General features: G+C 34.0%; 2 protein-coding genes across 7 annotated transcripts; both read right to left on the bottom strand.

Moving 5' to 3' along the window:
• Positions 1-899: 899 nt before the first annotated feature.
• LOC104725715 (protein DETOXIFICATION 50) lies at positions 900-2,745 on the bottom strand. Its single transcript, XM_087471709.1, has one exon. It carries the CDS (start codon positions 2,592-2,594, stop codon positions 1,062-1,064), a length of 1,533 nt encoding a protein of 510 aa, XP_087327835.1. The 5' UTR covers positions 2,595-2,745; the 3' UTR covers positions 900-1,061.
• Positions 2,746-8,625: 5,880 nt separating this feature from the next.
• Positions 8,626-11,943, bottom strand: LOC104725711 (serine/arginine-rich splicing factor RS41). Of its 6 annotated transcripts, none has more exons than XM_087476148.1 (7): positions 11,777-11,943; positions 10,934-11,044; positions 10,242-10,568; positions 9,945-10,057; positions 9,615-9,856; positions 9,011-9,520; positions 8,626-8,913 (listed from the first exon to the last, which is right to left on the bottom strand). In XM_087476148.1, exons 3-7 carry the CDS (start codon positions 10,246-10,248, stop codon positions 8,883-8,885), a joined length of 903 nt encoding a protein of 300 aa, XP_087332274.1. In that variant the 5' UTR covers positions 10,249-10,568; positions 10,934-11,044; positions 11,777-11,943; the 3' UTR covers positions 8,626-8,882. The 6 variants fall into 6 exon arrangements, with proteins under 6 accessions (XP_087332274.1, XP_087332275.1, XP_087332272.1 ...); XM_087476149.1 differs by having other exon boundaries at positions 10,651-11,044; positions 11,777-11,909; XM_087476146.1 differs by having other exon boundaries at positions 8,626-8,916; positions 11,777-11,898.
• Positions 11,944-12,006: the final 63 nt, after the last annotated feature.

Genomic DNA, 12,006 nt, shown 5'->3' with positions numbered 1-12,006 from the left:
TTTCAAATAATTTAATACAAAAATACACTTTCTAAATGATATAATATATATTAAATTATTAAGACTAATTTAATTCTTTAATAAATTCAGTTTCAATGGAAGCATATTAACACAAGGTTTCACCCTATATTTTGATATTATTTTATTATGATTGTATTTTTTAATTCATTTAGCAATATGTGATTTTCATAATAATTTAGGTATCTAAAGTTCATAATTGTATAAAAATGTTTCTTCATTAAAAACAAAACAAAAAATAATAATTTATATCTATAGTAATTATTAATATATTTTCTAACATTTTTTTTACCATTCAAGTTTTACCAAAACAAAAAATAATAATTTCTGCATGAGTATTTTTTTTTTACCATTCAAGTTTTTAAATGTGAACTGGAATTTTATTTTTACCAATCAAAATTTAATTTAAAATAGAATTTGGTATTTAAATTTTAGAAATCAAAACTTTATTTATTAATGAAAATGAAAATCAAATAATATGAAATCTGTACCGCAAATTTTTTTTCACCAATCAAACATTATTTTGTACCGCTTATTTTGAAATAACCGCACTTGTCTCGTAAATACATTTGTCTCGTACGTATTGTAGTTGAACCGTACCGAATTATCAAATTCTTTGTCCCACACTACTAAATTTGTGGTTACTGTTCTGATCCTAAGTAGAAATTGATGATTTTTTTTTTGGTAAATAGGTTATATAAAGCTATAGTCGAAAACAATGGTAAAAATTTACCGTGGGAAAATGGTAGACTGTCCCATCAACTATTTCCACCTAGTTTAGAAATTTGTAGCCATCATACGACTCTTTTTGTTGTCAACTTATTTTTTAAAAAAGTTATGAATTTTAAAACCTCTCAATAATTTTAAAAGCACAAAAGATGAATCTCTCAATAATTGTTATCATTATACACTACAAAAATTTACATTAATCATCCAACGATTCCCCTTCTCCAATAAAGAAAAAAAGTTATCAATTAATTCAAATGAAAGTCAATTTAATTTGTTTTTTTTGTGTTAATGTCCATTGACTCATTCCTCCCTAATTATATTTTAACCATCCCAGCCTCCACATCCTCCTTTACGTCGTCGTCACTGCTGCCACTATCTACCGCAGTGGTGAGCTCCTTAGCCCTTTCAGCCTCCAATTCCCAATCAGTCCTACACGTAGCTGCCATCATACCAATCACACAAGTGATCTGCGCCGCGAGCATCCCGAGCCAAAGTCCCTTGAATCCGAACCCAAACCAAAACGCCATAACTGCTCCAACCGGGATACCAACAGCGTAAAACGCCACCCCGTTGATATTAGCTCCGATCTTTGGCCTCGCGGAACCTCGGAGAACCCCGCAACCCGCAGTTTGCGGGCAGTTCCCGAGCTCGCATAGGCCGACGATTGGTAGAGCCATGGCAGTCAACTTCATGATTTCTTTGTCATCTGTGAAAAACATTGCCCATGTGTTTCTAACCGAGACAGTGAACGTGAAAGCCGTGAACCCGAGTGCGATGCTGAGACCAAGTCCAACAATGGCAGCTCTTTTCGCTCTCTGCGGCTGGTTCGAACCAAGCTCGTTTCCCACCCGAGTAGACACTCCTAAGCTCAAGGAATGAGGGAAGATGTAAACAAGGGAAGTGATTTGGATGAGGATTCCCATAGAAGCAACACTTGCTTTAGGGTCTATGAGAAACCCACAAAGCAAAATCATAATCTCATAGCACCACCACTCGAGACAAACCGATAAACAACTCGGTATCGCGAGACAGAGTAGTTTCTTCCATTCTCTCACGCTATCTTCATATGTCTCCTCTGTAACCTTCTCGTCCTCGTCTACACTTAGCTTCTCTTCCAAGAAACAGATGTAGAGGAAGAGAAAGGCCACAAGATTGAAGTTAGACACAACACCACTCAAGGCGATGCCTCTAATCCCCAAACCGAGGTAACTCACTAACAAGAACGTGACTGGCAAGTGGAGAAAGCTCGCGACCACTGTGCAGACTGACAAAGGAAGAGTCTTTGACTGCGTCCGGAGATAAACTCTTAATGGGTGTAAGAAAGATTGAGCTACGAGATCTGGAACAGAGTAAAGCAAAAAGATATGAGCTTCGGACGCGAGCTTCTTGTCCTGTTTCAAGATTAGAAGAATCTTCTCCATGTTCATCCAAAGAAGTGCAACAGGGAGAGAAGTGACTAGGAGGAGGATGACCCCTCGCCTTATAGTCGCGCTGACGTGGTTGTATCGTCTAGCTCCGAAGGCTTGAGAGCAGATAGACTCAACTCCCATGGTTAAACCAGAGAAAAGAGAGTATCCGGTTATGTTTGCGAATGCGGCCGCCAGAGAGCCACCGGCGAGAGTGGCGTCTCCGAGACCGCCGAGGAAAGACAGAGAGACGAAAGAGCGAACGTAGAGGAAGAGACCAGTGAGGACCAAAGGGTAAGAGATTTTGCCGATTGAGATTGCTTCATTTATGAAGACAGAGAGAACAGAGGAGTAATCTTTCAGAAAATGTAGTTTCTGATGAGAGCTTTTTTGGAGTAAAGATATTGTAACTTCGTCTCTGACACGATTTGATTGACTCATTCTTTCTTGTTTTTGTCAATATCTATGTGTGTGAGAGAGAGAGAAGAGAGAAGATTCTTTTTAGGTGTGAAGAAGATTGGTTATGCATTTGGCTTTATATAGAGAGTGGTGGATTTTAATATTGTTAGAATTCCTTTTTTAATCATGTTCTTTTTTATTTTCACGTTAAAAAATTCACACGCTTATTTATAACACTTTTTGATTTAAATTATTCCACATGTATTTCATTTCATTTGGATTTGCATAAATGTGTAGTTAGCTACAATCTAATTTAGTGGGGTTATTGGTTTGAGATTTGAATAGAGTTTTAAAGATTTTAAATGTTATGTAGAATCTGTTGTTATTTGATCAAGATTTTGTTAAACTCTGTTAAAGTTTAGTGTTATTAGTTTGTGATTTGTAAAAAGCCATTTAAAATCTTAACAAATTTGGGTTATTGGATTCAGACTTTTATAAAGTCATTTAAAGTTTTGTGTTATTCAATCAAAACAAATGAATATTAGATTGTTAATGAGTTTAATTATTATGTTATTGGTTCATGATTTTAGACACTTTCTTTACAAAATAAAATCATGGAAAGTATCATAACTATATTTGGATTTTTTAGTGACTTTATAAAAATCTAAATCCAATAACTCAAATTTGTTAAGATTTTAAATGAATTTTTACAAATCACAAACTAATAACACTAAACTTTGAGTTTAACAAAATCTTGATCTAATAACAACAGATTCTACATAACATTTAAAATCTTTAAAACTCTATTCAGATTTCAAACTAGTAACCCCCACTAATATTTAATATACATAAGATTTTTACTCAGTCTGAATTTGTGAAGTGACATTGTAGTAGTAGCATGCGTATAATAAAATACGACTTAATAATTCTTATCTTTACTTATTCAAAAAAATAAAAAATAAAAAATAATTCTTATCTTTCTTTTCTATATAGTCAACATATACGATATTAAATATAGATTCGTGTATTTTGTTCCATTTGAAATTTGTATACACGTGAAGTACTACAGTTAAATCTGTGCACACGGTTTTTACTAAGTTTTGAATCTGTATAGTAACACATTTGATAGCATGTATTAATGTATTAATGTATATACATCAAGTTGTAATTTAAGAAAATATTGATTCTTATTTTTATTTTATTTTGTCTTATGTTATATTTCCAAGTCAGAGAATACGATATTCAATGTACCATATACTGTACCATTCTCAGTTTGTATGTGTATAAATGAGACGTGGTAAAATACGCATAGATCAATTTAAGTATAAAGTCGTTCGTCATTTAAAAAATATTTATTATTTTCTGGTTTTTGTCATAGATTTTTTTCTTTTAATTTTTACTCAAGTTGAATGTAAATATAAATACATGTATTCTATTACATCTGAATTTGTACGCACGTGTGTAACTAAATATCGAATTTGATAGTGACCATGTTTACGTTTCTACTCGATCGATATCAATTTTTATAGTGACATATAAACTTTGAAAGCATTGTGTATGGAATCCTTATGATAGCCATTCACCAACTTTGTAGCCAATAGTTTAGCTATGGCCTATGAATGTTGATTTTTTTGTTAGCGTTATGATTTTAAACCTTGGACAAGAACTCATCGTTCTCGTAGCTTTCAAAAACATTCACCCATACATTATTTCGTCTTGGGTAACCCTTACGATCTAAAACTCATTCGATCCTTCAAAAACTGCAAGTACACAAACACAACAGAAGTGTTAACTTTTCATCATCACAATTCTCTTTTAATCAAATACAAAAATGATTAGAATTTTAGATTAACTGACACGGAACGTAATAATAATCTGAAACAAGGGGACAGGTCAAATTATCATGTTTAACGTGCCACTAAGTACTTGACGATCGAGTGGGTTTTTAACCTATTCAAATAGGAACTTCATCTCTCTTTTATTTTTGTTTTTGGTTTATTATTATCTGCTTATAACTTTTCAAAGTCGCAAGTTTACACGCGGTGTGTGCCCCACGCGTTGAATTAGACTCAGACAGAAGTCGCCAACTGGTGGAGTTTTGGGGTTTAACGACAATTCAAACAAACAAAAAAGTATATCATTTACTCACACAACAATTTTCGAATTTAGATTTGGATTATGATATGTGGTAATATATAAATTTCTAATCTACTTTTATACCAATTTTCACTAAATTTAAGTGTCAATTCAACAAAAATTAAAGGGGATTTAATTTATACGGTATATGAAAACTCTAGTCAATAAAAATAATTGGAAGTTCGTTAATATGCAAACTATGAAGTGGTATTGGCTGGTCGGACGTTGACCAGACAAAACAGTGTTTGAACAAAATAGTGTTCAACAACCTTGGCGAAGAAAAAAAAATCGTTTTTGGGACCAAATAAATCATAAAGAAGAAGAGAACTTGTATTTTAAGACAAAAAGAGAAAGAAAAAAAAATCATATAGCTATAGTATGAGAACTAACTTTACAAATTTTATTCCATGTCCAACTATACTGATATTTTCTAACATACAGTATATCACAGTAAATAATTAAAAGTTTTGTTTATTGCTAAAACGATTGCATGATTATCATCTATTTTCTACTGTACAAAACTGGAAATGCGGAGTTATATATATCTCTATATACGCCGAATTTGTGATTGTTTATTTTGAAGTGTACGACAATGTTAATTGCTTATAATTAGTGTGTGAGAGTTACAGTCATTTTTACTGTATAAATATTTTCAGTTCATTGAATTGAATTTACACTTTACATAACAAAACTGAATAAAAGGGACTTAACATGTGCCCCATACCCATTATCCTTTCCCTATTTGATTTCTCTTTTATAGTCTTGATGTTTTGCAAATCTTTTTGTCCTTACTTCAACAAAAATAAATTAACTACAAGTACAAGTTTTGATAGGACGAAGACTTTTTCATGATCGGTCTCTCGTGTTTACATTGTTTTTTTGTCATTACAGAATCGACAAAACCTAATTCATGTCTAATCTTTATATTGGGGGGGGGGGGGGGGGGGGGGGTAACGCGAATTAGTGACTCGTGTTTAGATATTAATTAGAGCATTTGTAAACTGCAAGGAGATCTTTTGTGATTTACTAGCTAGTTTTCTTAACTTCTTACACATGTCACATCACTTTTAGTCGAATAAAACTTATCATTTAGAGACGTATAACTTGTGATCCAATTATGTGGGAAGTGGGAACACTTCACAAAGAGAATTATTTGACACGCTAATTTACAAGTTGGATCTTAGTAATCTCCTTGCGCCACCTTGTGGAAGAACTAGGACATAATGCAATAAAATATTACATATATATGCAAAATATCATTAACTTATCTTTTCTTTATATACCGTGTTGAATTTATATATATCATGGTTTCATGACCTAAGAGCACTTCTGTCGGAGTAGAATTAGAGATATTTTATGAACAAAATGTGTATATTGCAGTCAAATTACTATGGATATATGATCTTTAGTATATTTATGATTTGGCTTATATCTATATTATTAATGTATTAATATTGGGTAATAAAACTTTGCATTATGTGAATGTTAGTATAATGTTATTATGTTAATGATATCAATATGATATATATGCTAGCATATCTTTATCACAACAATACGCATTAATATCCCTACCTATATTATAATTGAGAGAAACTGATGAATAAAAAAATTAAAAAAATATAAGCATTGATTACACCTTTAGACTCTTTTATCTATCATACTTTTGGAATTGAATAGGGAGGTAGTCATGGTTATCTTGTCGAGTGTCGACGATGGCAACTCGTCGTGCAATTTTTTCTGCCGTACCTTTTTGTCCTATATAAATATAATTGTTTTCTTTTGTAGTTTGCTACGAGACTACGTTGTCGATATGTTGAAAAGCTATAGAATATAATATTAATATACTTTGTATGTACATTTTATTTGTCTATTTTTGCTCTTTTTATGGTTATTTTCTTTAAAGTGCATTGAGTCAAATATATAAAACGCCTTTCGGTAGATCTCATTCTGGAAGTTTTGTACTAAAGAACCTTACTGCCTATAACACGTGTTTCTCTAATCATGATGTGTTATACAATATACACTTATGACTTGTGAGAAACAAAACAAAGTAAATGACAAAACAAGTAAAGCTGCGGCAAATAAACAAAGGTCCAAAAAATTTATATAAATTATCTACTGAGAAAACTGTGAATCTAATATCAAATACGTAAAAGGATAAGTTCATATTTTTTTTCTTTTCGTTTTATTTGGTTCGTTTTCTATATTGGCAACACATCTAGTTTGGTTCAATTCTGATCACTTAGGAACAAGAAAAAAAAAAATCTTGATTTGGACTGATGATTAAAATTGGGGTTTGGTTTTCAAACTGAGCCCGTAATTATGACATAGATTGCTTCCAAACTTATTCATTGAAAAAAGTGAATAAATGATCATTGCTAGAATTAACCATGTAATAATTTAATATCTAAACAATGGGTAGGACTATTTAATGTTGAAAACAAAAAACTGTAGGATAGTGTAGATTCGTTTGACTCAGAACATTGCTTCATTTAGTTGAAAACGAATCATCAACATTGACTATGGATATTATATAGTTGAATAACATTTCATTATTTTTTTCACTTATAATTAAAGGTTTCAATAGTATGTAACCATGATGTGTCAATGAATATCAACAAAATTCATTGGATTCTAGAGATAACATTCGTAACCAACTTCTCGTCCCCCATTCACCATCTTTTCATTTTTATAATTATAATCACAATCTATCTTTCCAGCTAAGACAATATTTAATGAAATATGATTAGTTGTAAAATCTGTGAGTCTACGACAGGTTGATACACTCTTTTGCTTCCCTTTTCCGAAGATAATCACAATTCACAACACTAGATTCCTACTATATTTTATTATGCATAAAGAATAATAAAAAAAGAGAGACAAAACAAAAGTTTGTCTTTAATCTTTATAAGCCGTAATATAAAGAGTGAGTTTTGTGTTGAAAAAGTCAAAAAACGAAGCGACTTGCTGGTGTTAAAGCAACACAATGTAAGGGTGATTCATCCAGTCATCATTTTATACGGCTACACATCCACCGGTCCATATTTATTTGGGACCATCACACTTCTTATTATATAATATACCATTTCTTTTGTACTTTACTTTATCATAATATACTCTATACAATCTAAGTAAGTAAGTCGACATATTATTCAATTATAAGCAGAGAAACGTACAGTTCCCCGGCCCTTTTCAAATTCAATTTGACTTCCAAAGCTTTCTTCTTTATTTAAGAAAGTTTTATGATATTTTGGAACGTTTTGGTGACGTTAACGTTGCATGTTTCAAGAACACTAAACTTGTTGGGAAGAACAAAGCTAGGAGTTAATAATGTCTCCATCAAATCTATCAATCAAGATCCATTGAAAGATAGAATGGTTACGTTAGATTGCGTTCAGTGCTTGAATTTTTGCTAGCAATCGATAAGATGAGATAGTGTATGTGTGTGTCTGAGTTGGAGTTGCGTTTTTAGACTCTCATGTCTCAACAACTGAGACACTCTCTTTATCTTTTTACTTTTTCTAGTAGTTTTAGCCTAATAAGTAAACCCACTCTTTACCACAACCTCTCCCTTATAGTAATGTTTCTGCCTAACTTCCCTCTTTTCCATCCTCATTTTAAGTTTACTCATCACATAAACCAAATGGCACTTATCACCATTCACCATATTGGTTTCTACCTAGGTGTATGTCTAACCACTGACAGTTGTAATGGATCTGATGTTTACTCACTATAGTTTTGTCCGTTTGTTTGAGCTTTGCGTTCATATTTACACTTTACTATATTATTATTTATGTGTTTAGTTTTACAATTTGTGAACACACAAAATGTTCTATATCTCAAAGTTGATGATCAACGGAGTGTGCAAAAAACGTTACTGACCTTAATTTTAATTACCTAACTTAGCTTCTGATATTGTCGACTATATTTAGCTGTGTTTTTATTTTAAAAGGGAGATTCTAAAGTCAGATAAGGTAATCCCAACGAGAGAGTAACGTTTTACCAATACTACAACAATAAGCGAATCCTTACGAGTCAAAATAAATGAAGTTTACAAAAGCACTCTTAACAAAAGACTCAAACGAACACACTAAATAACTAAAGCATGACATAACAAAAGACTTCATTTCAGAACACGGCTACTTTGAGAGATTTCATTTGTGAATCTGATACAATCATCTGTCTGCATCCAAATCATTCCTCTGCTTGAGGCGAACGCGAGGGGCTGCTTCAGTGTCAAACCACAAAACAAAAATATGTAAGTATATGACTATATAGATATCATTCAAAATGTAATCTAAAGATAGCTTAAAATGGGGTACCTCTCGCGTATTGGGCTATCTGCACCATCATATCCTCTTACTGCATCTTCTTCCATTATCTGTCCAGGGCTTTCAACTTGACCATTCTCAGGGCTTGACTTCGACCTTGACCTCGATCTCTCCCTCCTCTTCTCATATGGTGGAGGGCTCCTGCTTTCATCACGTTCCTTTTTTGGACTTCGGTTCCTCACAGCTCCATTCTCAGGGCTAGCCACCCTCTCCCTTCTACGGTCATCCCTCTTATAATCAGGGCTAAGTCTGGCTCTCCTGTAAGGGCTCGGGCTGCGTCGTCCGCGACCATAATCAGGACTAGTCCTTTCCCTCCTGTGAGCTACTGGACTAGCACCTCGGCCATAGTCAGGACTTCCCCTTTCTCTTCTGTAAGGACTCGGTGACCGCCTTCTCCTATCAGGTGACCTATCACGGCGTCTTTCAGGACTGTATCCGTTCCCTCTCGCATCATCATCTTTCTTAGCATACTCCACTGAGATCACGTTGTCCATCAGCTTACTGCAATAACAAACAAACAAAAACAGACAATGGAAGATGAAGTAGGGCCAAGCATTCAGGACTATGAGAGTGTGAAACTGGACAAGAAAGAAACCTTGAATTTGTAGATTCAAGTGCTCTGGTAGCATCTTCTTGCGACTCATATTGGATAAACGCAAAGTTCCTTCTGATTCTAACATTAACGATTTTTCCATACGGCTCAAAGTGTCTCTCCAAGTCCCGAGTCCTAGTGCCCTGTGCATCGAAGTTGATCACAAACAGAGTCTTGGAAGGTCTCATGCTAGACGATGATCTCCTTGAACCACCACCTGATCTTCCAGCAGCTACACGGTCATTCTATACCATGTAATAGAATTTGCAATTCAATCACTAAATCCATCATGATAGTATTAGTAAATCTTAAAAATGATATTCAATTTTCTACCTTTGTCCACTCAACACGGAGTCTGCGTCCTGTGCGGCCATATTCATAGCGATCAAGCGCTCGGATGGCATCTTCAGCATCTCTCTCATCTTCCATGTAGACAAAAGCAAACCCTGCGGAAAGAACCAAGAGGCAGAAATCAGAACAATCATATAAAGTAAACCAAGTAAATGAACCTCCTTCAATTGGATAATATAAAGACTCCTCCTTCCAAATAGTCTTTACTACTTACTGTGACAAATATATTTGAAACATTCCGTAGAACCTAAAAACTCTACAATAAGTAGTTTTACAGACCTTGCATTATGGAATTAATATGTCAAAGAAGAACAACTGAAAATGAGGATGAGGAGGAGGAGGTCAGACGGAATTGTGAACAGAAACGCGGTGGTGCATTCTCCATTTTGATATGCTGCCTCTGCTGTGAGAGGTTGGTTGGTATGATTGTACCAAAGAGGCATGTCCAAGAGTAGGAAAAGTCAAGAGGAATGAAATGCAACTAAGGCGGGGGTGTTATGGGAACGTAGTGCCATTGCGCAGATGAGCCAGGAAATGGATTATTCCATACGGTCCATCAATGGGGCAGGGTGGGAGAATGGGCATCCCAAGATCGATAAAATAATCCTGCGCCAAAATCAAATTTTGAGTATGGCGGTTTTACCCTAAAATTACTCGGATCTTTTCTCTTCTGAGGTATGCTATGTACTTCATGCCGGGTGCTTCAAGTGGCAAGGCAGATGCTGGAATCAGATGACTGACGAACCAATGGCATACGGAACGTGGGATGCAGAGAGCACAAGGACGGTTCTCCAGAGATTCTTATGGAATGAGCGTGTACGTGGAAACAAGAAGAATGCTTTTGATTGAATTTGGCTTGTTCATCGGATTTGGAGTGGTTTACAAGACTTTTTTATCCATCCAAGTTGACCAAACAAAAGAAAGAAGGAAACAAAGAGAGAACAAAAAAAAAGCCAAGAGCCAAGACTTACCAGCTTTCATATCAACCCTCTCGACCTTGCCATATTTTCTGAAAAGCCTCTCAAGATCACTCTCACGAGCATCATACTCAAAGTTCCCGCAGAAGACAGGCTTCATCTTTCCTACAAAGAAACCACAGAAACGATTTTATAGCTCCTCTCAACTACTTAAGCAACAAAACATATCTAGGAGATACCAAACAGAGCACATAAATACACCCAAAATAAAACAATTAGACACACAAACATATGTTTAAAGATCATAGACAAAGAACATAACAGAGACGCCAAAACCACAAAAAAAATTTACTCCTTAATATACTTCAAAATTCCAAATTTAAAACAATAATCACCACAACCCATAAACCCACCACAGCAAAAATCTGATCAGATATACTTCAAGATTTATAAATTTAAAACTTTAATTCATCCACAACCCATAACAAGATTCAACAGCAAATATACTTTAAGATAACTAAAAGGCAACTCCAATTTATCACAAAAGATTCAAGCTTTGATCAAAAATATACATAAAGATAACAAATTGATAACAAATTCAAACTCCAATACATCACAAAACCTATAACATCCCAATCATAAACAAAAGAAGTGCAGCTTAAAGTCCATCCAGCTATGATAAAACCTCAGATCTGACATGAATTATATGAGAAAACCAAAGCTAGAGAAGCTAGAGACAAAAACAACAACAACAACAACAAAAATTCAAAGAAGAAAAATGAAATAGATATCGATTTTAATTTGACGAACAAGAAAAGACAGAGAGAGAGACCAAACACAGAGATCAAATCTAAGGTTTCTAGAAACTACAGACAAGAAAAGCTGTTCTCAGATTACCTTAAACTTGAAAGTTGAAAAATCGTACCGGCCGTCGAAAGCTCAAAGTCGAAACCCTAGAGAGGATACACAAAAAGCTTCTCTAGATTTTTTTTGTTTGCTTTCTTCGAGGCTCCGTAGATAATAAATGTGTAAACAGATTATATATATTTATTTTTTATTTGTGTGGTCAAATACATTTGATTTTATTAATAGTATTAAATTTAAGTCTAATAAAGATTAAAGGCTCT

The sequence above is a fragment of the Camelina sativa genome, chromosome 11 (assembly GCF_030686135.1).
Source record: "Camelina sativa cultivar CO46 ecotype springtype chromosome 11, ASM3068613v1".
In the NCBI taxonomy this organism is placed as follows: domain Eukaryota; kingdom Viridiplantae; phylum Streptophyta; class Magnoliopsida; order Brassicales; family Brassicaceae; genus Camelina; species Camelina sativa.
This window is presented reverse-complemented; position numbering and strand designations above follow the sequence as displayed.

Bases quoted from the DNA above. Each gene is read 5' to 3' on its own strand.
- LOC104725715 (XM_087471709.1), bottom strand. From the start codon at position 2,594: ATGAGTCAATCAAATCGTGTCAGAGACGAAGTTACAATATCTTTACTC.
- LOC104725711 (XM_087476144.1), bottom strand. From the start codon at position 11,039: ATGAAGCCTGTCTTCTGCGGGAACTTTGAGTATGATGCTCGTGAGAGT. The intron at 10,058-10,933 runs GTAAGTCTTGGC...TTCTTTCCGCAG, and splicing joins GAGGGTTGATATGAAAGCTG to GGTTTGCTTTTGTCTACATG. The intron at 9,857-9,944 runs GTAGAAAATTGA...TACATGGTATAG, and splicing joins TCCGTGTTGAGTGGACAAAG to AATGACCGTGTAGCTGCTGG.